The sequence below is a fragment of the Eubalaena glacialis genome, chromosome 10, assembly GCF_028564815.1.
Source record: "Eubalaena glacialis isolate mEubGla1 chromosome 10, mEubGla1.1.hap2.+ XY, whole genome shotgun sequence".
Taxonomy (NCBI): domain Eukaryota; kingdom Metazoa; phylum Chordata; class Mammalia; order Artiodactyla; family Balaenidae; genus Eubalaena; species Eubalaena glacialis.
The window spans coordinates 73,330,978-73,358,564 of NC_083725.1; the positions used below are offsets into that span (position 1 = coordinate 73,330,978).

The window sequence follows — 27,587 nt, forward strand, 5'->3', positions numbered from 1 at the left end:
ATATTAGATTTTCCTAAGCATTTGAATATTGACTATAAATTTAACAAGTTAAGTTCTCCTAAATATATGCACTAAAATCATAAATCTGATAAATTTCTACTATATCATTTCATTAAGCATTTACCTTAAAAACATGAACAAAGCATAAACAAAGCAAAATTGTGTTATTACACTTAAATAAATATGACTTACACAAAAGCATCATTACTTCCTCATTTGTTATTCTTGTATGTTATACCTTTCTGGCATTACAAAGTTACTTTTCCAAATAACACGAATAGAATTATGTGTTCAAGTCCTCTATAGTGACTGAGATTAGGAGAGATCTGAGTCCCAAATTACAAAGGTAGGATACCTGTGCACAGACCTGGGACCGGGCATGGGCTGCCTCCCAGGGAGATTTCACCAAAGCTATGCATTAACAAAGGAAGTCTCTTCTTATGGTTGGCTTCTGCTAGCTGCATTGTCAGTGGGAGACATCCTCAGGCTTTTAAAATGGGATTTTTTTCCCTCAATCCAGTGCATCACATATATCCTAGGACCCTTTCAACTTTCACCCTTACCCAATTTTTTTATCATAACTTTTTTCTTCCTTCCCTGATTTGAGTAGATGGAGCTATGTGCGCCTGTGCTTGTGCGTGCACACACACACACACACACACATATGCATATGTGCACACTGCTTAACAGTTACAATCAAACTTCCTGATAAGACCTCATTTACTCTTTCTTCTTGCTCATTATCCTCGGTTCTCTAGTCATCTATTGACAACTGAGCTCTTCAAGAGCAGGGTGTGCGTTGGTTATCTTCTTGTTTCTAGTGGTCAGCACATTTGCCTGGTGCTCAATAAATGCTTGTTGAACCAATTAATGAATAAATGTACTGAATGTAAACTTGGAGTAACCAACCCAAAAATCCTCTACTTAACTTCATCAGGTAGAATAAGTTTTTCCTTTCAGCAATTCCCTAACTTGCCCCTTCATCTGAAAAACCATGACAACACTCTTCTTATCTTATGAACGGTGCCTCACTTATAGCCCTGCTTCTTGCTTGTTTCTGATGAACCCCTCTCAGTAACAGCCTGCATGTCACACATGTCACCATTCACCACCTTCCCCTCAAGGTTGACCTGACAATGGATCTTAACATGCTTTCCTATGAAGTCTGAACTGTTCAGAGTTCTTTTCTGAACTGAGAATCCTTCTTAGAAAGGCGCCGTAATGGAATCGGTATTCAAGGTGCCATAATTTGCCATCCTGGGCAGAGTACCTAAGAGCACACATTTGGATCCATAAATGCATGATGGCAGACCCTGGCTCTGCCATTTACAACCTTTGTTGTTTGGCCTTTCTCAGACTCAGTTACCTCTGTAAAAAAAGTAATTGGAACATCTGTCACAGAGGGTCAAGGCAAGTATTGAATGAGAGAAGGTTTGCAAAGCTCTTAGGATAAAGCAGGGTGCTTGAGTGCTCAATAAATAGTAGTTATTACCCAAATGGACGCTTCCATTTTCTGTCTTTTGCCCCAATCTCCTGGCTGGAAATGCAGTTACATTCACACTGCTTTCTTTCTTTAACATACTGATTCTTCAAGATGCGAGGGGAAGTGAAGACTAAAGAATGCCCTCCTTGGGGAAATTGGGAAGGGAAGAATCAGATTCTAAGCGGGCCAGGCATGATGTTTCTTCATATATTTGCAGAGCTGTGTTAAGTAATAAACAGTCAACGGAATCCCAAGATTTTTATGTTTATTTAAAAAATAAAATTTTAAAATACAAGTTTAACAGTATTAAGTATAATAAGATTGAATCATGTAATGAGTCACTTCAATTTTTGACAAGCTTCTGATTTCAAAGCCCTTAGATACTTCCTGTAATCAAAACCCATTTTCCAATTCACAGGCAGATGTTATCTAATGATCTACTTAATCTTTTCATGTTCTTAATTTGGGGTCAGTCTCAATGGCCTGTCTCACATCAGCTGTCATTTTCGTGATAGAAATGTCACTTCACATTACAGTTTTCATTGGGACAGTTCTCATCTTTAGTTTCAATTCAATTTAATTCAAATCAAATCCATATGTCTCAGAACAATTGAATTTGCTTAAAATCCCCTCTGTTCAGATAAGATTGTAACCAGTACATCCTGTTGATGCCACTGAAGTTCCTGATACCATCTAAACCCCTGGCGCTTCCTGATAACAAGGACGCTGCTGCTTCTGCCCCCTGAAATGGGCCAGGTACCAGCACTGGAACCGGCGAGGCAGCCTTACAGCCACCAGTACTTGAACCACCACTGCTGTCTCTGGCCTTGATGCCACAGTCTCCACCACCCCATCCCACCACCACTCCTACTGGGTCAGTGCTCTTCTGAACTACAGAAAAATCTTTCCTTATACCTCATTTAACAGAAATCTTGGCTGAGAAACAGCTTATTAGGTTACAAGAATTTAGAAAGATTGTAATTTGCTTATTTTTTTGTTTGTTTGTTTGGGGTTGGTTGAGTTTTTCAAGTCTTCCTCCCACAAGAGAGGCAAAAAGGACTGAGCCACAGCACAATACACCCATGGCATACTCAAAATTGTCCTTCTCCTGGAAAAACTCAACTACTTTTCTCATGCCTGACTTGTATACCTGACTTTCCCTGGGAAAATTTGTTTACAAAAGCTTTTTTTGTAAGATTCCTGGTAGAAGTGACCTTACCACTCTGCCAAAAGTGTTGAAACTTCTTTAATCCCTTCATCTTGTGGGCTGGCAGACCAAAAGCATTCTGGGGCCTTAGTGGCACTGTCTAGAGTAGGAAAACGAGGATGCTGGGACCAGGCAGGATCAGGGCCCAGAAAACTCACCCAGGTGAAGAAGGGGTAGACCAGGAGGCTGCTCCACAGTATTCCCAGGGACTGAGCTTGATTCCAGCTAAGAGCACGTAAGGAGACTTCACCAAGTGAGCAAAGCACAGTTATAGAGGTCAGTTTGGAGCTGTACTGTGATTTGGCCACTGTCAGCATGGCCTCTGCAGATGGTATTCCTGGGTATGGGGACTGTTAAAAGATGGGCTGAGGTCATAGCCCAGCCTCTAAGCAGGCCTTAGGTAAGGCCATAACAAACCAGGTACAGAGGTAGTCCCTAAGGCTGGACGTTTTGGGAGAGCTCTACCCAAAGCAGTCTGGAGGGACTATGCAAATGTAGAGGTGAAACTAAGGTCATAACAGGGAAGAATGGGGTATAGAGCTGAGGGGGCAAGTGAGATACACATGCAGGCCACTGGCCAGGGGAATCCAGAGAAATGGAATAAAAAGGTAGGAAGCTGTAGGTGGGATATGGCACCTGCTGCATGCTGCTAGCTTGGACTAGGGTTTCTTAAAGTTACCTCATCTGGCTAGAAAACCAGGGCAGAAGCTCAGATATATAGACTGAACTTACACAGTGCATTTAGGAATGATGTAATTGCTAAAGCTTAAACTTTTTATTTCATTTTATTTTTAAATTTTTTTAAATTTAAGTATAGTTGATTTACAATGTTGTGCTAGTTTCTGGTATACAACAAAGTGATTCAGTTATACATATATATATATTCTTTTTCATATTCTTTTCCATTATGGTTTATTACAGGATATTGAATATACTGTAGTTCCCTGTGCTATATAGTAGGACTTTATTGTTATCTATTTTATAAAAGTAGTTTGTATCTGCTAATCTCAAACTCCTAGTTTATCCCTCCCCCACCCCCTTTCCTTTGTTTTCTATGTCTGTGAGTCCACTTCTGTTTCGTAGATAAGTTCGTTTGTGTCATATTTTAGATTCCACATATAAGTGATATTATGTGGTATTTGTCTTTCTCTTTCTGACTTAATTCACTTCGTATGATAATCTCTAAGTCCATCCATGGTGCTGAAAATGACATTATTTCATTCTTTTTTATGGCTGAGTAGTATTCCAGTGTGTGTGTATGTGTTTGTGTGTGTGTGTATCACACCTTCTTTATCCATTCGTCTGTCGATGGACATTTAGGTTGCTTCCATGTCTTGGCTATTGTAAATACTGTGAAGCTTAAACTTTGTAGTTAGAAGTCTTGGGTTCAAATTCCAACTCTGACACTTAGCATGGCTTTGGGCAAACTAATCTCTCTAACATCTCTGTATCCTTCAGTAAAGAACTTCAGAGGTTCTTTTAAGGATTTGTAAAGTTCATATCACTATAGATAATCAAAAACTGAAGGCGTGTGGCATGTGGCCTCACTGGCTAGTAGCAGCACAGCTAATTCCAGACCACATGGCATTCATTGGTGGGGCTGAGCCTGTTGATGGTTTGCCTTCCTGATAAGAAAGGATTCAGGGACTGGCAAGCTGGCCTGCAGTATGAGTCTCACAGCTGGCAGAAGGGGCTCTGGGAACCAGTACCTGATGTGGGTGGTGGGTTGGGAAGCAGAGCCAGCTGGAGGGTGCTCCAGAGCATCTGGGAAAGTTGTATTTGAATCACAATATAAGGGAAATATCCATTCACATTTTCCTCCTAGATCCAGAAAAGAATATTCTTCTCCCAGGGGTATGGGTGTACCCACACCCATGCACACACTTCAGAGCCCAGGGTCACAGTCAGACTTGGCTTTTCCTTCACCAATTATGCTCTGGCTTGTATTACTTTCTCTAATAGCCTCACACATGAACATTTGATCTTTGAAATGCAGTCCAAACATTCCAGTTTGAGAACGTTTGCAGCTCTCCCATGGTTTACATGTTTGCTTTTTGTTATTGCTATGTCCATAGAAGTGACTCCAGTTTTCTTTCTCTCTGTGACTGCAGCATTAATACTCTTAGTCTGTATTGGAAGATGCCCTGAGTTTTAATTAACTTGAATGCTGGGCTGAGTGTGAATCACAAGATATCCTGCTACTCTAAGTCTGGGGCTCCAGTGAAAAAGCCCATCCCTCACAGCTTGAGAGCACGGAAGGGGTGTCACACCACGCAGAACCACTCTCCCCTCCCCAGCCTTACTTCCTCCTGCTCCACTTCTCACACCAAATTCTGACAGTCCCTCCAACACCCTTTCCTGCCTCTGCACAGGCTCCTTCCTCTGCCCACAGTGGCCTTCCCTCCTTCTCTCCTGATGGCCTCCCCTTCAGCCTAAATGGCCCAGCTCAAGACATCTTCAGAATCCTCCCTGTAGACCTCAATCCCCTTGAAGTTTGTCCTTCCCCGCTCTTTGCTCCTACGCATTTTACACACGTCTCTGTTGTTTAGCTTCTCACGTTGTAATCTCTCCCTCTGTGAGCTCTTTGAAAGCAGGATGTGTGTCTTCCTCATGGTATCTGTATCCCCAGCATCTATCGCAGTGCCTGGCATTTGTCTGATACCCATTAAAAATATATGGATGACAGACATAGAAAATAAACTTATGGTTACCAAAGGAGAAGGGTAGGGGGATAAACTGGGAAATTGGGATTAACAGATATACACTATTGTATATAAAATAAACATCAAGGACCTACTGTTAGCACAGGGAACTATATTCAACTATATTCATTTGTAATAACCTCTAATGGAAAAAAATCTGAAAAAGAACATATGTGTATGTGTGTGTGTATATATATATATATATATATATATATATATATATATAAAACTGAGTCACTTTGCTATATACTTGAAACATTGTAAATCAACTATACTTCAGTGTTAAAAAAAGGAAATATTTTTGTGTATGGTGAGAGGGTGTGTTCTAACTTCATTGATTTACATGCAGCTGTCCAACTTTCCCACCACCACTTGCTGAAGAGACTGTCTTTTTCCCATTGTATATTCTTGCTTCCTTTGTCAATGATTAATTGACCATAGGTGTGTGTGTTTATTTCTGGGCTCTCTATTCTGTTCCATTGATCCATTATGTCTGTTTTTGTGCCAATACTGTGATGTTTTGATTACTGTAGCTTTGTAGTATTGTCTGAACTCAAAATGGCTTGAAGACTTAAACATAAGACATGACACCATAAAACTCCTAGAAGAGATCATACACAAAACATTCTCTAACATAAATCATACCAATGTTTTTTTAGGTCAGTCTCCCAAGGCAATAGAAATAAAAACAAAAATAAACAAATGGGATCTAATCAAACTTACAAGCTTTTGCATAGCAAAGGAAACCGTCAACAAACAAAAAGACAACCTATGGGCTGGGAGAAAATATTTGCAAATGATGCAACCGACAAGGGCTTAATTTCCAAAATATACAAACAGCTTATACAACTCAACAACAACAACAAAAACAACCCAATCGAAAAATGGGCCGAAGACCTAAATAGATATTTCTCCAAAGGAGAAATACAGATGGCCAATAGGTATATGAAAAGATGCTCAACATTGCTAATTATTAGAGAAATGCAAATGAAAACTACAATGAGGTACCACCTCACACCCGTCAGAATGGCCATCATTAAAAAGTCTACAAATGGGACTTCCCTGGTGGCGAAGTCATTAAGAACCCACCGGCAGGGTGGATTCGGGTTCACCCGTGTCCCCAGTGCAGGGGACACAGGTTCGAGCCCTGGTCTGGGAAGATCCCACATGCCACGGAGCAACTAAGCCCGTGTGCCACAACTACTGAGCCTGCGCTCTAGAGCCTGTGAGCCACAACTACTGAGCCCACGTGCCACAACTACTGAAGCCCATGTGCCTAGAGCCTGTGCTCCGCAACAAGAGAAGCTACCGCAATGAGAAGGCCACGCACCGCAATGAAGAGTAGCCCCCACTCGCCTCAACTAGAGAAAGCCCATGCGCAGCAACGAAGACCCAACACAGCCAAAAATTAAAAATATAAATAAATTAATTTTTTAAAAAAGTTTAAAAAGAAAAGTCTACAAATGACAGATGCTGGAGAGGGTGTGAAGAGAAGGGAACCCTCCTACACTGTTGGTGGGAGTGTAAGTTGGTACAGCCACTGTGGAAAACAGTATGGAGGTTCCTCAGAGAACTAAAAATAGAATTACCATATGATCCAGCAATCCCACTTCTGGGCATATATCCAGACAAAACTGTAATTTAAAAAGATACATGCACCCCTATGTTCATAGTAGTGCTATTCACAGTAGCCACGACATGGAAGCAACCTAAATGTCCATCAACAGATGAATGGATAAAGAAGATGTGGTACATATATACAACGGAATACTACTCAGCCATAAAAAAGAACAAAATAATGCCATTTGCAGCAACATGGATGCAACTAGAGATTATCATACTAAGTGAAGTAAGTCAGAAAGAGAAAGACAAATACCATATGATATCACTTATATGTGGAATCTAAAATATGACACAAATGAACCTATCTATGAAACAGAAACAGAATCACGGACATAGAGAATAGACTGGTGGTTGCCAAGGGGGAGGCGGATGGGAGAAGGATGGAGTGGGAGGTTGAGGTTAGCAGATGTAAGCTTTTATGTATAGAATGGATAAACAACAAAGTACTACTGTACAGCAGAGAGAACTATATTCAATATCCTATGATAAACCATAATGGAAAAGAATACTTAAAAACAAATGTGTATATATATATACACACATACATACATACATATATATGTATAACTGGATCACTTTGCTTTATAGCAAAATTAACACAACATTGTAAGTCAACTGTACTTCAATTAAAAAAAGAAAATAACTGAAAAAATATATATATATGGATGAAAACCAAAGCATTCTTTTTGTTTCTTCTTCCTACAGAAACGATGACTGTGGGTAAGAGGACCACTTATGCCAAGAACACAGTAGGACAACCATCTTACAAAGATCTTCAGTAACTTCTCCCATCCAACAACATCCAGACGACGCCAGTGACCAAATATTCAGCTGTAACCACAGCAATAACTGGCCCTCTTTCCAGATTGGGTTTGCTGAACGTGAACAGTCCAGCCATCTTCAGGTGGCCTAAGGTGGTATGCTGTAGGGGAAGCACATCTCTTCTGGCCAAGAATTGAGATTGGACTATGGAAGAAACCACCTGATACAGTGAGAGTACTCAGAGTACCTAAAGGACTCTTAATGATTAACATAAGGCCCTTGGTGATGGGGTCGTAGCAGCTGCCCTGGCAATGTCACTCTGACATGATGTTATTTGCTTGAAGGCCCTGGAAGGACAGAATATTTTAAAATCTATCCAGGTGCTAAATAGGCAGCAGATCTAATTCACACTGGACTACCACTGAGCTAATAGTTGTCTCCAGAAAATAATTTCACCCAAGAAGTACTCCAGCTTTGCAAGGAATAGCCCCAGGAGACTAATAGGATAAGCAGGCTGTTACCCCGGAGAAAATCGAGTACAAAGAGGTCTAGTTCACATCAAATTCACTGCCTACTCCCATGTACATGGCAGTGAGTACCAGTTGATCATGGCCCTCTCTTCTGCTAAACCCAGATGTGAGGAGTCAGAATCTCCAACACTGTTTTCAAGATAGCCAGTAGCCACTTCCTTTCAACTGGTGTTGGCAATGAGAATGAAAGTTCATTGTCATCCCTGTTAGAGAGGCATACATCTCAATGGCATAGGCATTCTGGAATACCCTTTCCCAGGTACATTTGTCCACTGAGGGAACAGCCTCAGAAACAGAAGTACCATGGAGTGAGCTGAGTTCTTGGAGAGATGATACGGCTGGCCCCTGATTGAAGGCACAACTTTTGGGCCTTCTTGGCCTGAGTGCCTTCTGGGGTATTTCCATATGCAACAGCCCAGAGGCATAGCCTTGGGCAGCCACCGACAGGTTTCCTTTCACTTCCGGACACATGCATCACTTTCACAGCACTTGGGGAATGGAAATACCTGCAGGAGTGAAGGTCAAGGGCTCTCCCCGGGTATCACATTCATTACTCAGCTTCCTTTGTGACCACATCAGCCAACCCCCTGCCAACTGTGTTCTTCATCCTCATTGCTTCTGCCTCCATACAAATGAAACTAAAGGCCTCAGCATGCCCTGGGGGTGGTGTTGTTACCTAATGGCCCTCTCTCTCCCATTATAGGTGTAAGTTGTCCCATCCATACATTTGCACCATTTCTCCAAGACAGCATTTCCCTTTCATACAGTCTCTTTGCAGCAGAATCCAGAGTTGGACTGTAGTTTACCTTCCTGGGAAGCTCATTTATCTTCTTTTGAATTAACACTTCCATGTGGGACTAACTGGGTGGAAGCACAATCATTGCAGGTCTTCAGAAAGTTCTTATTGCCACAGCTACCCAGTACAAGAAACTACCCTAATGTCAGATCTTAAAAGGATGGAGACCTTTGGTTGTATGAGGCAGTGTTACAATATTCCAGCTTCATGTGTTCCCCAGCCTGCCTAATCCATGTCCATGTCTGATTGGCTTTCAACCTCCAGGATCCAAAGGGAACCCAAGGTTCTGCCTATGTCTGTTGACATGAGAAGAATTCAACTTTCTTTGCCCAAGGGTCCCTCTGCCTATTCCTCTGCATTCAGACATCTTCCATCATACCAGTGTTTAGAACCAAAGCATGAAGGACTAGTGCCAGCAGGATAGTCAGCAGAAATATTATATCTAGATGCAGGCAGATGAGCCCAGAGGATGGTCCCAGAGAAATCAGACTGGCCCCAATAGATATCCGGCAGCCATCCCAATAAACTTTGACTTGTCCTTGGCACTGGGAGCCTGGGTAGGAGATCCTGGGGCAGCTGTGCCTATTGTTCCCCAGGCTAAGATCTTCCTGCCTAAAGAACTAGCAGCCCTGGGGTACTTATGAGTATGCTACTGGCTTGTTGGTATGAAACAGAAGGTGGCTTTGTAGGGGCCAGCAGGCAAAGAGGCAGGCAGGTGGCTTGTGCTGGAAAGCTTTGCCTAACAGTCCAGCCGTGGCCAGAGGCTGGTTATAAATTTGAACTCCCTGAGCCCATCTGTAACTCTGCCTCTGTTCTCTTGCCTTCTGTTTGGTTTCCCTTTAGTTTCCTAGTAAATGTTCCTTTTGAAAAATTCCAACCTTGTTTCATTGAACTTGGGGGGAAGATAATTCTCCATTGTCTTTTCCAGGATAGAGAAGGAAATTAAAGTACCTTGAAAAAATGGAAATGGCAGTGAAAAGGGATATAACCTGGTTAGATCTTTGGAAGAGACCTTGGGGAAAACTGGTTCCAAGAGATGGGGAGAAACCAACTGTCTCCCTCAATCACCTGGCACTGATTCTCAGCCCATTCCTCTTGCTGCCTTTGTCTTCAAGGAGATCTGCCCTGGTTGCGTGTTGCTGCAAAAGCATCTTCCCAGCCAGTGAACTGGGCACATTTTGCAGGCGATGTGATACCTAGGAAGTACACTGGTGCATGACCTGAGGAGGAATAGGGTAGGGGAGGGAAATGAATGGTTTCTACAGTGTGGATGTTTTCAAAATGCCCAAACAAGCGTGACTCTAAATGGAATGATTTTGTCCTTATGGCCATCAGTAGAACTACATTTCATAGAAGAGAAGAAAGGCATACTCTCAAGCCAACAAGACTGACAAAAGATAGATATGGAAAATGTCTTGCTATCTTCATGGCCATCCTGTCCTGGTGGGTGTTCCAATTATCTATTGCTGCATAACAAAGCACTACAAAACTTAGTGGTTTAAATGGCAAGTTATCTCTCATGATTCTGTGGGTTGGCGGTGTTTAGGTGATTGGTCTCTCTTGGAGTCTTACGGTTGCTATCAGATGGCAGCTGAAGCTGGTATCATCTGAATACAGAACTGGGCAGGATATCCATGATGGACTCTTTGAATATACATCTGGCTCCTCTGTTGGGATGACCAGAACAGCTGGAGGCTGATTGGGCATCTCTCTACACATAGTCTCTCCACGTGGTTAGCTTGTGCTTCCTCACAACATGGAGGTCTCAAGGCAGTCAGACTGCTTTCATAGCGGCTGGCTTCCCCCAGAGCTAACGTTGCAAGAGGTCCCAGTAGATGCTGCAAGGCTCTTCTAAGTAACCTCAGAAGTAACACAGAGTCATTCCCACCACAGACTGTTGGTCAAAAGCAAGTCATAGGGCCAGCCTAGATTCAAGGGGAAGGTATTACACAAGAATGGAATACCAGAAAGTGTCGCTCATCTCATCGGGGCCACTTTGGAGATAGTGGGGATGGGAGTGGAGGGGGAGGTGTCACTGAATCAGAAGGCTTCCTGGATAGCTGTCACTTTAAAATCACATGCAATACTTAACATGCAGGTGAGGGTGGAGTGAGGGGGAATAATAAGGGGCAGAGGAGAAGGGGAAGAGTTATTCATGAACACTTAAATAGAGCATAAGCTGAAGAAAAGTGAATAGTTATGATCAAAACAGAACTTACAGTGTCACAAGAAACCCTGGAGGAAAATTGTCATTCTAGTGACTGCTCAAAAGCTTGAGTTGAGTGCTTTTTATCCCCCTAATCTTTACTGCCAAAGTAAAAGTGCAAACAAAACATTCCCATGCTTGGGGACATACTTAGAAATGAAAATGCTAAGTAAGTAAGCAGAGGTTGTTTGTCCCTTTTCTGAAGACTTCGCTTCAGAGAGAATTACTGTAGTTAATTAAAAGGGAGAGATTTTATCAAATCTATAGTTTAAGCATAGCTCTGCCAGTTGTCCCCTGGCATGAGGTCCTGGCATGGCTAGGGTTGCCGTGGTGCTTTCTCCAGTCTGCCCCTCCCTCTCTTGCAGCAGTCCCGCCATATGGAATAGTCAGGGTCGGTCCACTGCTCTTCCCTCCACCCTGGCCTCCTCCAAACTCAGCCACCTTGCTAGAACTTTCAGAGCAAAGTTATAGAAAGTGATTTAATGAACTGAGAAAAGGACATAACCATGGATGTGCATATGGCCAAAAACAGTGTCTGCAGGCTGTATGTGGATCCTGAGAATTCTGCAGGCCATGTGGCTGCCCATGGCCACCCATTTCACTGATGGCCACTGAGGGGTATTGAGAGTGTCCAGCCTGGGAGGGCCTTGGAATGGCCAGAGAGGATGGCCTCACCTGTTTCTTTACTGTTCTGTTCTAGATCCCTGTGAAGAATCTCTCTCACACATAGGATCCCTGAGCTGCTTGCTTACATGGAGCACAGCCAGAGGCTAACAGTGGCCAGTGAGACCTCTCTGAGGCTCGGGTTTTCTCACCGATGGGGTCTTCTGACTCTTCCCCCTCCAATCCTCTCTCAGGGCCAGAAAGAGGCCATAACCCTTCAATGTCCTTTAACAACCACCTGTGGGCACTTTCCTAACCACAGACCCAGTGACACCTGCCACAAAGGCGCTGCTTGGTGCCTTACCTTCTCAGCCAGAGAAAAGTCATAGGCAGTGTTCAGAGAAATCTAGTGTGTCTCCGAGATGCCCGTTCCATATGAGTGGAGCCCTTCCATTGTAGCACAAGCTATTCTACCTTCTCTCCAACTTCATATCAAATAGGCTGACCTTCATGGAAGAAGTGAAATAGTAAAGCTCAGGAAAAGATAATAATCAGAAAAATTGCCCCAGCAGTTGAGGAAATATCCCGGAGAAGACCTGTAGGAGAACTCTGAGAAAAATAGGAAAAAAGAGGGTTGGCTGTTATTCTGGGAGCTGCAGAAGACAAGCCCTGGTCCTCACCGCTAAGCCCAGATGTGAGGTAAAGGAAGCTCTGGTCAGTGTCACGGACCTGCCTCCAGTGTTGATGATGTCAGATATAAAGCTCCCTTTGCTCAGTCTCCCAAGAGAACAGATCAAGGCTCTCCAATGACTATGGCAGAACCCACTTCCTCCTTCTTCCACTCAAGAGGCTTACATGTCACTTGCTGCCTAGGCTCCCTGGGCATATGGGCTGCAAAGTTAAACCAGTAGTATGATCACTTCTGTCCCCTCGCTCCCTGGTGTCTTCTCACTGTGTCCAGGAGCTCTGGGCATGGGAAGGACTAAGAATCAAGATTGAAGATGGCCCCCAAGGCCCCAGAGGATCAAGAGCCAGCCCTGAAGTCCCGTACTTTGGCTAAGTCTCAGTGGCATCAGGGTCCCCCATCTCATCCACAGGCCAGCTGATGATTCTCACGTACCTCCTCCTGGTAGGGAAGAGGAGAACAGGCCAAAGGGACCTGGGCCGCAGAGGCTGTCCCCTTAACTCATTGCTACTGCCTCTCCAAACTCCATCATAAGGTAGATTTCCCTGGGAAATGGATGAGCATTGCCAGACAGTTTTTTTTTAAAGTATATTTATCAATATGAAGATTATTGATGATAACACCACATCTTATAGTTTACGATGCATGGTATCATTTTTTTATCCATTTTCTTTATTTTTTGAAAATTCAACTTGTAATTCCAAGTGGTAAAGGTAGTTTAAAAAAAAAAAACAAGTTAATATCTTCTTGGCTCGATACTAAATTTATTGTAGTTATTATTCCAATAACTATCCATTGCATTAAAGCTATTTCCAAACCAGCATTTGGCATAGTAATATTGATGATTTTTCCTATCAAGTAAACATCATCTTCAAGACACTGACTTTTTCACAATTTAGATAAAATTCTTTTTGCATGGCAGCAGTATCCAGATTTGAATTTTCAAGTAAAGACAATTTCTCTAATTCACCAAACTCAAAGCTTTCAGGTAATAATAAAATCATTTCTTCAAATACCTAAAGATATTTGTATTCACGGCCTCAGAGATGAACTTATGGACTACATAAACTGGTGAATAAATCTTCCAGAAACAAGTTTTACCTTCATCTCAAAACAGTAATGATTTTTTAAATATATATTTTTCCTCAAGAAATTTTGTAACTAATTAAATTTTTTTAAGTCTAAAATAGAGTTTTCCAACGATCCTTACCTTAAAAGTGCACTAGAAAGTACAAACAAGATAAGGACTCAATAAAGAAAAGCATTGCCATAAACTGTACCTTTCTTAAAGGCAAACAAATGTGCTGTCCCTGCCTGTGTGTCTACAAACTCAGATGGGAACCCTGCTGAGGGCTCATTGGGCCTGGTGGATCCAGAAAGGCTTACAGACTTTCTTACACAAGCAGCATTGTGTCCCAACATTATGGTCAGTATTTTAAAATTGTGTTTTCTGCATAGAAAGAGTGAATATATGAATGTTTCATTGAGAATAAGACCCAGGCAGTCCTGAGCTAAGTAAGCTCCCTGGAGAGAATAAGGTGTCTCGGCTTACCATATAAAATGAAAGAGGAACACTAAATGCTATTTTCCAAATCAGAACTCCTGGGGTTGAAAATACTTCAACCAAAGTAAATATTTTTCTCATATATATATATATATATATATATCGATTTTATTTTGTTCTCTGCAAAGTTGTATCACACTATCTTGAACAGCACTAACAGGTTTTGCAATAATTGGATTTGTTTGAGGAAAATTAACAAGAGGACATTTAAACTTTGCCTCCGGGTGTTTTCCACACTTGAGATCCACAGGAAGCTGCTTGCCTGATCCCGGCCCTAACCAGCGCTGTTAACCCCTGCTGGCCCTTTCACAGCTACTCCCTGGCCTGCTGACACTCTCCTTAACAGTCCACTTAGCAGCTTCGACAAACCCTCTGGGGCTTCTGGGTCGAAAGAATGGCCACTTTGGCAGCAACTGCCACTTGGTTTTGATTCTCCCCACTCTGAAAGGTGGTTCTTTTTTTCCCAAAAAATTCAGAGCAAAGGAGAATGAATCCATGTCACCAAACAGAATAAGAACAAGGACAGCCGCAGTGTGTGCGTGCAGGGGCGTGGGGGGAAACTCTAGAGCCAGCCCAAATGCCGGATGCTTCATTTTTTCCCTACGTTTTAAAGTTTATTCATCTTGAACTTTTAGGGGACATAAAGGTGGAATTTCAAAAAACATAAACAATGGACTCAAAGGAAATCCAAGGGGGTATATCCATGACTTGAAAGAGTCCCATAAAACCAGAAAAGTTTAGTAAATTACTCAAACACTTACTCTGTTTGGTAGACCAAATATTGACATTTGGTTGAATGGCTCCATTATGTCAATGTTCCCAGCCCATGTAAAAGTAGCTGTTGGCAGGTGCCTACTTAAAGGACTGTTCCTATGTGTGAAGCCTCAGTGGGACCTACTATCCCTCAGAGGGGCCCTTTCTGGCTTGGAAGAGCAGACTCAGGAAACACCAGTGCAGTCTTCAGGTCTTCTGATGCTTCCATATGGAGGGCAAGTCCTTGTGGAGAAAGGCATTTATGTAAATGAAGGAAGGGGACTTCCCTGGTGGTCCAGTGGTTAAGTATCCGTCTTCCAATGCAGGGGACGTGGGTTCGATCCCTGGTCAGGGAAATAAGATCCCACACGCTGTGGGGCAACTAAGCCTGCGCGCTCTGGAGCCCGTGGGCCACAACTAGAGAACCCATGTGCTGCAACTACTGAGCCCATCCGCCACAGCTAGAGAGAAGCCCCGTGCGCCGCAACAATAGATCCCGCATGCCACAATGAAGATCCCGTGTGCAGCAACTAAGACCCGATGCAGCTAAATAAATAAATAAATCTTTTTTTTTTTAAAGTTAAAAACTTTTTAAACTTTTCTTCATGAGGGAAGAACTCATGACCTTTGACTCCAGCGGACAAGGTAAAATCACTAGTTTGGAAAAGGCAGATTTCAGGCTTGAAGCTGTAATTATACAGGGGTTAAGGACTGGGAAGGAAGATTAACTAAAATTTACCCACCACTTGAAACTATTCTAGTGCATGATCTCACTGCTTTAGGTTCTAATCATAAAACATCTGCCTCGTTCTGGTAGACAGAAGCAGTGGCAGAGACCAGCTGGCCCCAGAAGATGCAGAAGGAACTCAAACCAGTCCAAGTGCTGGTTGGAGACAGCCCTGCCTGCGGTGGGGCTGAGCATCTGCTCTGCCACTGACCAACCCTGTAACCTCCAGCCCTCAGGGGCCCTGCCCAGACCTTGTCAGTCCCTGGTACAAACAGACCGCAGACATACCCGAGGGAGAACAGCAGTGCACCTGTGGTTGTACTTGGTTCCCACTCTTCTGGGATTCAGAGGACTTCCTGGAAGAAGCAATCCCCAAAGGGCTCAAGCCCACAACAGAAACATGGCCACAAGAAGCCTCTGCCTTGAATTTCCTGCCCTGCCCCAGCCTCTCGCTGATCTTTACTTCATGGTGCTTGGTATCCCCAGGCCACTGTACAGAGGCACACACAAGCACAAATGCAATTATTGTACAGGCGCAGCTCAGAAGAGGCTGGTGTGGGGCTTCGTGTCCCTCCTAGGCAGGGGGAAATGACTGAGGAGAGCTGGGCCCATGCAGAGCCCATGCAGAGCTGGGAGACCTAAGCTTGTGCATTTCTTTGCAACAAGGAGCTCTCTGGGTCTTCCTGTGACCCTCAGTCATGGCAGCTCTCCCCTCTCATTTTATGCAAGATTCTACATCCATAAGGTAAGATTCTGCCTTTCGCTGCAGCCAGGAAAGGTGTCACTAGGGGTGACACCCACCTCTCCAGGGCCATGATATGTAGCTTCAAGAAAGGATCAAGTCAGAGACGACAGCATCATGTGGAGGGTTTGTCAGGGCTGCCATTTCTGGTGAAAGGCTGCCACTCACATGTAGGGTTTTTAACTGGATTGCTAACCTGAGGAAGGCTGAGCAAAGAAGATGCAGCAGGACGCAGCGGAGAGAGTCACAGGCTGGGCTGGGGCCCAAGACCCCGCTCCTGCCTCTGAAGCTGCTCCCAGCTGCTTCTCACATGAAGAGTGTTGGCCCGTGCATTCTGTACTCCTTCCACCTCTGGGGTCTGCGTGTCCCTGGGTCTAAGGAACTGATGTGCCTGTCACTGGGAAAGCGATGTAGCCCGGGTGGGGCCCATGCAGTCCCAGACCCCTATTGCCCAGAAACCCAAGTGCAGACTAAGTCTGGAGGACTTTTTTTTTATGGTTTCCAGAGGACATTGTCTCTCTCTCCACTCCTTTCACTGTTTCTGAGTTCCTTTTTCTATGGATTTTCATTTTTAACAAACGATCTGAAAGGAATTTGATTTTGAGAGTTTCCTGAAAAATCTTTTAATGATCGGTGATGTCTCCTGTACATCATAAAACCAGAACTGGCGCCCTCGAAGTAGAGGAAATTCCATTTTGAATTAAATACCAGTCCAGACCCTCTCAGTTCACCCCCAAGAGCTCATCAGAGTCCTGCTGCTTAGCTGGAGGGAGGGAAGAGGGCAGCAGCAGAGAGCTCCCTGCAAGAAGGGCTTCTGGATGAAGTAGGTGTGAGATGAACAAAAGGGGAAAAGACAGTCTGTGCTCTGTTTATAGTCAGGGGCAGGAAAGGGGCAGGATGTTGAGAGGCTCCTTCCTGGGCTTACTTCTTCAAGTAACAGCCTATAATCCCTTGCCTCAGGCTGTGATAGAAATCTTGATCCCAGGAAGTTCATGGATTTGTCCACAGCTCCAGTGGCTCAGCCCTGTGCTCCTGATAACATCAAGTCAGAGGTGTCTGGGGGTACATATCTTCCTTCTTCTTCCTTCTCCAAACTGCGTTAGCACACGCAGGCCAGCGCTGCCCACCCACCAGGCCCATGTGTGCACTGGCTCGGGATGTGGATTTCTAGTGCCTGATGCTCTGCTGACTGCAAGAACGTTTTTGAAAACAAAACCACTGTCCATTCTATCTGTTTAGTCAATCTGGTTGAGAATATCAATTGATTGGAGGAGGAGGGAGAAAAGCCAGAGGTCTGTGGACACTTTTTGTAGATGCCCACTCAAATATTTTTTGTAGATTCCCGTTCAACTCTAAAAAGGAAAAGGACTAGGACCCTCCCACAGTCGGAAAAGCCTCTGCCCTCTAGTGGCAAAAGGCTCAAACAAATATTTGCATTGAATATTTGATTCAATGTTTCCACCTGGAACACTGAACTGGTACCACCCAAGCAGGCGCTCTCTGGGGACAGCAGGTAACCCCTTGGTTTTACTTCCTGGGGCTCTGTTCCCAGAGGGTTAAATGTTCATAGGTCCCAGAGGCCTCACTTACTTTGGAACCTGCTCAGCAGAGAGACCAAGAGTAGGGTCACTGGGGAAGACACAGAACCTAGGTGAGACCCAGCTTTCCCACATATGCTGACAGCCCCTGGCCCTGGGGTCCACTCAGGAGGGAGCCTGTGCAGGTGACGTCGTCTCCCGGCCAGCATGTCTTCTCCAGCTGCAGCCACTTCTCTTACACCACCTGAAATCACTCATCCCATCCCATCTGTGGTGCCCATTAATCAGTCCCCTCCCCCCAGCTCTCCACCCTCCACTCCCAAACCTCCCCAAGGTGAGTGAACATCAGCAAGACTTTAGAAACTTCTGGCAGAAATGAAGTTACCAGGGGCTTCCCTGTTGGCTCAGTGGTTAAGAATCCGCCCGCCAATGCAGGGGGACACAGGTTCGAGCCCCAGTCTGGGAAGATCCCACGTGCCGCGGAGCAACTAAGCCTGTGTGCCACAACTACTGAGCCCGCGTGCCACAACTACTGAGCCCGTGCGCCTAGAGTCCGTGCTCCACAACAAGAGAAGCCACCGCAAGGAGAAGCCTGCACACCGCAGTGAGGAGTAGCCCCCGCTCACCGCAACTAGAGAAGAGCCCGCGCACAGCAACAAAGACCCAACGCAGCCAAAAATATAAATAAATAAATAAATTTATTAAAAAAAAAAAAAAAGAAATGAAGTTATGAGGTGCTGCAGGAACAGAGACTCCGAATAGGCCACCTGAGCCCAACCAGCCACACCTGCCATGTCCAGCGTTTGACTGGTGCCAGTTAGGACCGGACACTGGCCTCCAGGGAGAATCAGTTCATAGGAAACTGCCATGTGGGTTTCAAGAGCCAAACCAAAGTGATCACAATGAGAGCTTTTGAGAGTTCCGGGGACTCTGGTGCGCATAGTTTTTATGTCAAAGAGCAGAGAGAGGCTGTGACTGTCCACCACGCGACGCCGGGTCGGTAGCTGTCCGCCCTGGGGCCAGGCTTCCGGTGACAGGCAGGGAACAACAGCACTGCCCGAGACTGGAGAGGAATCCGGCTGGAAGGCATTTCGAGTGAAGCATGGGGGGTGGGCGGAGCATGCCCAGAGCTGAGAAGCCTGTGCTCTGAGCGGACTCAGGCCAGGAGTGAGGGGGGAAGGTAGGAAGAGGTGAATGGGGTCAAGGGAGCATCTTGGGAACTTCTCACTCCTGTCAAACTGTGAAGTTACTGATAAATGGAGAGGTTGGTGACTCAGCAGAGGGTGTGTGGGCTAGAGGGTAACTAAAGGTGTAGCTGGCAATGGTTGGGCGTATCACAAGCATTTACAGATGACTGTCATTTTTTGTTACCTTTACGGGGCCTTCTCGGGGGTTCTCTCCCGACTTCCCATAGTCTCACACAAATCTCTAAGGAGTTTGAAGGGATCCCCCAAATATCTCATTATCCACTAGAAAAATATCGACTTTCTTCAATAACCTCTTACCCCAAAAGTCTCAGAACACTCTTCTTAATATCTAATTTAAACCCCTTCTGCAAGATGCCTGTTCCTTTTTATTACATCCTGAAATGACAGTCCCTGTGGCCACTCCCTGTGGCTTCACTTCCACCTCCTTCCTTTCCATATAATCCAAAAATTTGAAAAGATGAGAGTAGCAAATCAACAAGAAAATTAATATATGGAGGGGAAAATGACAGAACTTAAGAAAGGAAGAAGCTGTTTCAAGTCACCTAGGCACCTCACGTTTACATACAAACAACCCCCATCCTCACAACTGGATTCTCTTATACTGCTCTCTAATTGTGTATGTGTGTCTGTGTGACTTGTAAATTATAAGCTCCTTGAGGGCAGGACCATGTCCTCTTATTTTCACAGCACATTGGCTTCAATAAACACACGTAGCCATCACTTGGCACTCTTATTATAAACTATTCTTACCATTCTTTTTTGGCATTAAAACCAGTCTCCTAAGGATTCTAGCTCTGGTTTTCTTACATACTGAAAGGTACTAACCCTGACTTTTTTAACAATTAATTTGGTATTTCAGGTGCCTCTTCTTCATTCAGTGCCCCTCCCCTACCCCAAGTGGTCTGAATTTTCAAGGTTTGACCATCGTGGCAATGTCCTCCTGGGACAGCCACCATGGAGGCTGAAGCGTTCAGATTTATCTTTTGCTGTCTCTCTGGGGTGGAACAGAGGTGGAAAGGAAGATGTTTTCCTCCTTGAAATGTGGAAGAACCTCTGGGATTTTATGCTCACTATTCAGGGAGTTCTTTACAGCCTAAGGAAACAAGACAAGCTTCAGACCCTGAAAAGTCCTACCTGATCTTCTCTGCCTGTCAAAACTGGCAGAGTTTCCTTGGGGCAACTTTGTGGCAGAGACTGGAGGGGGGTGCAGATGATATTGGGGCTGCATTCAGAGATGGAGAGAACAGAGTGAGATTTCCAAGATTAGCCTATCTGAGCAGGTCCCAAAGGACTTTACTGAGGTCACAGGGTGGGGTGCCCCTTACCCATTGCTAAGTCCCATGAACCTGGAGGACAGATTCCAGCAGCCGAGGTCTGGAAGGGTGCTGAAGATTGAGGTCAAAATAATGAGCCCCAGTCCAGTTCTAGATGCTGTTACAGAGCAGAAGCAGGGTGAGTTATTGAAACAGATCATGAGCCCAGGAGATGGGGAGACACAAAGCAGCTGAGGAGTATGATTAGGAGGCAGCCTCAAATGATTTCGGGAGCCTGAGTTTAAATAATCCCAGACTGTTTCACATGCTTTGAGGGTACCGGCATGAGAATGAGCCCATTTTTTTAAAAAAAGGATTGGAGGACTTCCCTGGTGGCACAGTTGTTGGGAATCCGCCTGCCAATTGGGGGGACACGGGTTCGAGCCCTGGTCTGGGAAGATCCCACATGCCGCAGAGCAACTAAGCCCGTGCACCACAACTACTGAGCCTGCGCTCTAGAGCCTGCGAGCCACAACTACTGAAGCCCGTGTGCCTAGAGCCCATGCTCTGCAACAAGAGAAGCCACCGCAATGAGCAGCCCGCGCACCACAATGAAGAGTAGCCCCCGCTCGCCGCAACTAGAGAAAGCCTGCGTGCAGCAACGAAGACCCAATGCAGCCAAAAATAAAGTAAATAAATAAAAATAAATAAAAAAAGGATTGGGCAGAGACAAAGAGGGGAAGGGAAAGAGAGAGAATATAAAAAGCAGATCCAGGAACTAAAAATCCCTAGTTGTCCTTCCCTACTAAGTACTAAGGCAAATGCCTCAACATACCTTAATAATCTCTGAGAGATCCATTATAGCTAATCTTCATAATGTCATCTTATGTCATTAAGAAAATAATAAATGGCTGTAAATAGATTTGAAAGGTAGTTGGGAAGATTTCCATGAACATAAGGTTAAAAAATGTTTTGAAATTATCTGGGTGAAAAGAAAATTTGTGCTTTCTGAAAATTGGTTTATGAAGAAAGTCTCATTCTCCAGCAAGGATAGAGAAGTGAGGGGTCATGTCCTCAGCACTGCATGGCTTGTAAAACTGATGTATCCAAGCACTCAGTCTTCACAGGCACGTGGGCTATGGTGACCCACAGTGAAATTATCTCACATTTGTCCAGCTTTCTAGGAGATGGAAGGCACTGAGCGCTTCAAAATAATATAAGATTTGTGGTCAATGCTAAAACCCATTAAGTGGGCCTCTGTAATGGAGCTGAGGTCTGTACATCATCCATGTGAATTTCCACATGTCTTTCAGAGAGCCGGTTAGGTGGTATGTCCTGGCTGCCAGGTGGGAGTGAGCATGATTTAGACAAGGGACCAGTTCTGGAGTCAGTTGTGAGCCCAGCCCAAGAGGAAAGCCCAGCCTTTCTTTCAGGAGTTGGCCTAAGCAAGGATGTGTGTCTAAACTCTAAGAGCTGAGTGGGAGACATATGGCAAACATCAGCAGAGTAGCAGAAACTGGGTCCCGAAGAGGCATGCTCAATTCTGAGAGGTGGCCTTGCTGGCCATCAGGAGGGTACCTCACTCGCCCCCTAGGCCTTGGCCTACCTTTCACTCCACCTATAGATTTTCATTCAGATTTAACTTACTTGCAAAGCCTTCCCTGAGCCTGAGGAATTTATTGGGGAGGAATTGGCAGACAGTCAAGGCTTCGAAACAGGGGAATTACATAATGAGCTTTGCAAACTGGCTCCATCCCCCTGGCTGCAGTCTGAATGTTAAAACTAGAAGGGGTCAGAATGGAGGCTGTTGAAAACAATGCAGAATCTGGCCATGAACGCGACTCCTCCCTCTCTCTACCTCTCATTTGGTCAGTAAACAAGTTCTGTCAATTTTACATTCTAAATATTTCTCAAAGATGTCTGCAATGCTGATCACCAATTACAATGTATGTTTTTTCCCCCACACCACCATTCTCCTTTACCAGCTGGGTGTCCTACAATTTAACTCAGTTCTGACACTGTCTACCTGGAGGTAGCACCAGATCCCACAGGTTCGGGGCTCAGTCCCACAGGACTGCCTCCACATCACCAGTCCCCGTTGTCATGTCACCTATGCTTCTGACCATCTGGCTATAAGTCCGTGGTTCCCACAGTCCCCTTCTTGAGTTTGATTAACTTGCTGGAGCAGCTCACAGAACTCAGAGAAACATTTTACTTACTAGATTACTGGTATATTGTAAAAGGATATAACTCAGGAGCAGTCAGATGGAAGAGATACATAGGGCAAGGTGTAGGGAAAGGGCGTGGAGCTTCCATACTCTCTGGGAGCAGCCTCTCCTGAATCTCCATGTGTTCATCAACCAGGAAGCTCTCTGAACTCTTTCTCCTTGTGGGTTTTTCTGGAGGCTTCATTAGAGAGGCATGATTGATTAAACCATTGGCCACTGGTGACTAACCTCAACTTCCAGCCCCTCTTCCCTCCCCCAGGTCAGGGGGTGGAAACGAAAGCTTCAACCCCTTAATCATAAGGTTGGCTCCACTGGCAACCAGCCCCCATCCTTAGGTGATTTCCAAAGGCACCTCATTAACAAAACAAAAGACACTTTAATGGCTCTCATCAAAGAAAACTCCAGGAACAGTGGTGGAAGACCAAATATATGTTTCTTATTATCAATCACAATACCATGACATCCATTTATCTCTCTCTCTGCTGACACTACTTTCGTTCTGGCCCTCATCATCTCTCCATGAATCACCATAACAGCATCCTCATCTCCCACCTTGAATTTAGTCTTGTTGCCTTCACCTGGCCTCCAGAGACGTCTCTCTGAAACACAGACCTATTTCTGTAACTCATTTACTTGAAACTCTAATTGTCTCTCATTCTTCTTACCATAACATCTAAAATATTTGTTGTGTTCTGCAAACTTGGCAAAGTCTGGCCTCTGCTTATCCTACTGAAGTGGTGCTGCGGCATGCTGGCCAGATCTACCCTTCAGGATAAGGACACTCATTCCCTCATTTGTGTGGGTGTTGCCGCTAACAGCTCAGAGCTGAGTCCTTCTCCAGGCCATGTCCTCAGCCAGAGGAAGCTGCCCCACTCAAGGTTATATACGCTCCCTTCCCAGGAACAGCCCCCACCAAAGAGTGCTTGAGGCAGGGCTGCCGAGGCATCGTCCCTTTGCCTCCATTCTGGACACGTCTGAAGGTCCCGCCTAGTTCCAGAGCTCCTTGTGGGATTGGTTGAGGCCTTTGTTGCAACTGCATTGCAGTTGAACTTCTCTCTTTGCTCACTCATGCTCCATTCATCCCCCAACAGGTATTGTTCCAGAGAGTATACCCCCAGAAATGTCTTGCTTTTGTAGGGGAGCAAAATTTCCCACCCCAAAATCTCTTGGGCATTTGGATTATTTCGAGCTGAAAACAATCAAGGCCCAAGACTCAGGAAGAAACTTTGACCATCCCCCTAGCTGCCTAAAAGAATGTAGATAGAGGACCTCTTCCCTTCGGGAAGGGAGCCATCACTATAGATAACAAAGTATGAACCAGCTGTGACAGACAGAAAGGAACCTAGCAAAGTCTGTTAAAATTTCTCTCTGTGTCCCTCTGTCTCTATATGAATCAGCAAATATTTGTTTACCAAACATTTGCTTTTCCATCTCCATGTGAATTGCCTTCCTCCCCTTTGAAGTCCCAAGCTGAAACAGGAGGGAAGGGGGCAGGGCACCACCTTTAAAAGAATGACATAGCCATAGGACATGACAAAGACTGGTTAGGACCAACTAGGTCCAAGATGGTGGAAGATTCAACTTCCAGTGGACCTTGAGCCTCATTATATGCTCATTGTAATACATTAGCATGCTAAATGACACACCCACCAGCGCCATGACAGGTCTGAGGGGCCAACCGTAAAAGGTCAAAAAGTGGACAGTGGATCAATTCCTGGAAATCTCCACCCCTTCCCTGAAATAGTTGGAATAATCCTCCCACTCATTAGCCTATGAAATTACCCAGCCCATAAAAACTAACCATCCCATATTTTGAGGCCTCTCGCCTTCTAAGATGGCCCACACTCTGTCTGTGGACAGAGTGTGGGCCATCTTTAAATAAATAAATAAATCCACTCCTTACCTATCACTTTGTCTCTCAATGAATTCTTTCTGCGACAAGACATCAAGAACCTGAGCTTCATTAAGTCCTGAGACCAGGTGTGCGATCTCAATTAAAAGACGTGGGTTCAAGTCCCAATCTGAGGTGCATGGTTTCAGAATCACTACCCCCAATATCCTCTTTTGTCTTTTGCTGAAATGATATTTAAGGTGAGGGTTTTGGTCATTTTGGTGAGTTACTCTGTTCTCCTGGGTCTCTCCCATGTATACATGTTATTAAACTTTTGTTTGATTTTCTCCTGTTAATCTGTCACATGTCAATTTAATTCTTAAGACAGCCAGAAGGACCTAGAGGGAAATTTCTTCTCCCTGACACACGCAAATTGCTCTCAGAGTCTGTTTCCTGGGAAGCCTGACCTACAGTACTCTCCGAGCCCCATCACTCAGTCGCTAAAAGTTCATACAGAACTTGTATCATTTCCTCAAGTCCCTAAGTTCTCATTCATGTGTCTTTGCATTTGCTATTTCTTCTGCCTAGAGCCTTGCACACCTCTCCTACCTGCTATCCATTTTATACAGCTAATTCCTATTCATCCTCCAAGTCTCAGCTAAGATGTCACCTCCTTTGGGAAGTCTTCCCTGATTCATGGAGCTCAGGGTACTCCACCTCTGTGCTGTCATGACATTCAGTACTACCTTCTATCACTGCATGATTAAAATAATTGTAATTCATTACAATTATAAATCCATGTGATTGTCTTCCCTATTAGACTACATCCTCTGTAGAGCAAGGAATATATCTACCCTATCTATCATTGTATCCCTAGTGCGTAGTCCATATTGGAACACAATGGGAACCTAAAATACTTGTTAAATAAATGAATAAAAAGTGGGAAATAAGCCATAAATAAGGAAGTAGCAGTAAAAAGATAAAAGAGAAGATCAAATATATGCTTGATGTACATTTAGGTGGTAAAATTAATAGGTCTTAGTGACTGATTAATTGACTGATTAAACATAAGGGTAAGAGGGAGAAAGAGTCTAGAATAACTCCTTTGTTTCTGTATTTATAAGTAGGTAGAAAATGATGCTATTTGCTGAGATAACAAAGCTATTTGCTTTGTTTACATTTGAGTAGGAAAGATAAATAGAAACAGCCCAAGTTTGAGATGTCTATTCTATATCCAAGTGCAAATGTCCAGTTGGCAGGTGGAAATAGGATTTGGAGCTCAAGACTTAGGCCTGGACTTGGAAATCATGAGTGTGTCACCCAAGAAATTCCCTTATCAATTTACTTCTTGTCGAGAGCATCCTGCAGACCCCCATTGGAATCTCTCTCCATTCTGTCCTCATATTGCTTCCTTCCGCAACTCAGTGTGTACTCATATTAATTTGCTGGGGCTGCCATAACAAAAATACCATGGACAGGTGGCTTAAAAAACAGGAATTTATTTCTCACAGTTCCGGGACCAGAGGTCCAAGATCAAGGTGCCAACAGGTTTGTTTCCTTCCTAGGAGTCTCTCCTTGGCTTGCAGATGGCCTTCTTCTTACTGTGTCTTCATGTGGTGTTTCCCCTGGTGTCCCTTTGTGGGTCCAAATTTCCTCTTTTTATAAGGGCACCGGTCAGATTAGATTAGGGCCCACACTGATGACTTCGGTTCAACTTCATTACCCTTTTAAAGGCCCTATCTCCAAATACAGTCACAATCTGAGGCACTAATGGGCTCGGACTTCAACATCTGAATGTTGCAGGGGGACACAACTCAGCCCATGACAGGCCTACGTTTCTTCTCCTCCTCCTTCCACCCTGACGCCCCAGGGGCAGGCAGCCCACACTTCCCCACCAGGGCACCCATGGCCAGATGAGCCTTCCCTCAGACTGCCAAGATTCAGACTTCAACACGTCATGGAAACAGATAAATGAGGGGGTTATTGTGCCCGGGGTGGGGGTGAGGAGGTGGTAGGAAGACTTGAAGTCTTAAATTTCATGGAGAGTATGGGGAAAATCAGATGTGGCTCTTGTGGAGGATGAACGTGGGGGATGATAAGAGCTAAGTTAAGAGGGTGTAGGGGAGCAGAATTTGCCACCCCAGATTCTGCCTCTTTGGCATAAGTATTAATTTAGGCTAATTTCTTTTTTTTTTTTTTTTGGCCATGCCGCGCAGCTTGTGGGATCTTAGTTCCCCAACCAGGGATGGAACTTGCGACCCCTGCAGTGGAAGGGCAGAGTCTTGACCACTGGACCACCAGGGCAGTCCCATTAGGCTGCTTGCTTTTAAGGCCCAGAAAGACTCAGGAAGACACTTTAACCTTTCCCTAATTGCCTAAAAGCATGTAGATAGAGGACCTCTTCCAGGAAGGGAGCTATGGCCATAGATAACTAAGTATGAACTAGGTGTGTAGACAGAAAGGAATCTAGCAAAGTCTGCTTATTAAAATCCCTCTCTGCGCCCCAGTGTCCCTACAAAGCCCAGCAAACATTTGTTTACAAAACACTTGCTTGTCCATCTCCATGTAAATTGCCTTCCTCCCCTTTGAAGTCCCAAATCGCTACCCCAACAGCTTCTTTTGTCTTTAGCTGAGGATGGTATTTAAGGTGAGGGCTTCAGCCATTCTGGCGAGTTACTCTGTTTTCCTGGGTCTCTCCCATGCACACGTGTTTTTAAATTTTTGTTTGATTTTCTCTTGTTAATCTGCCTCATGTTGATTTAATTCTTAGACCAGCCAGAAGAACCTAGAAGGATAGAGAAAAATGTTTTCCTCCCCACAAGGGGTTGGCTGAGGTCACATTTTAAAGCGCTTTCCTTTTGGCATAAAAGCAGCCAATGTTTTATCTAAAGAGACAGGGAATTAGAGGCCGCTCCAATCACTCAAGCAGGAAACAATGCAATTAGTTGTAAAAGGTTGGAAGATTGGAGGATGACGTTAAGGCAAAGAGCTATTGGCGGTGGGGTTGGGGGCAGGAGTGGTGAATAAAAGATAAAGGGAAGAATCTGGAGAAAAAAGAGAAGAGAAGAAAAAAACAGACATCCTGTTCAGATCCAAATGATGAATTCTAGTATCCCGGATGGAATTCTGTTGAGTTGGCCTCTGCC

The 27,587-nt window shown here is 44.5% G+C and overlaps 1 protein-coding gene across 2 annotated transcripts in view; it reads left to right on the plus strand.

The window, feature by feature from the left end:
- The window catches only part of SYT9 (synaptotagmin 9), a 207,729-nt gene extending 181,021 nt beyond the window's left edge, over positions 1-26,708 (plus strand). Inside the window, exon 7 of one of the 2 annotated variants that reach the window (XM_061202940.1) lies at positions 26,658-26,708. In XM_061202940.1, the coding sequence (XP_061058923.1) occupies positions 26,658-26,672 (15 nt within the window). In that variant the 3' untranslated portion in view covers positions 26,673-26,708. Of the gene's footprint in view, positions 1-7,720; positions 9,948-26,657 lie in introns of those variants that run through there. The other variant, XM_061202941.1, reaches the window with a different exon arrangement.
- The last annotated feature ends 879 nt before the right edge of the window (positions 26,709-27,587 follow it).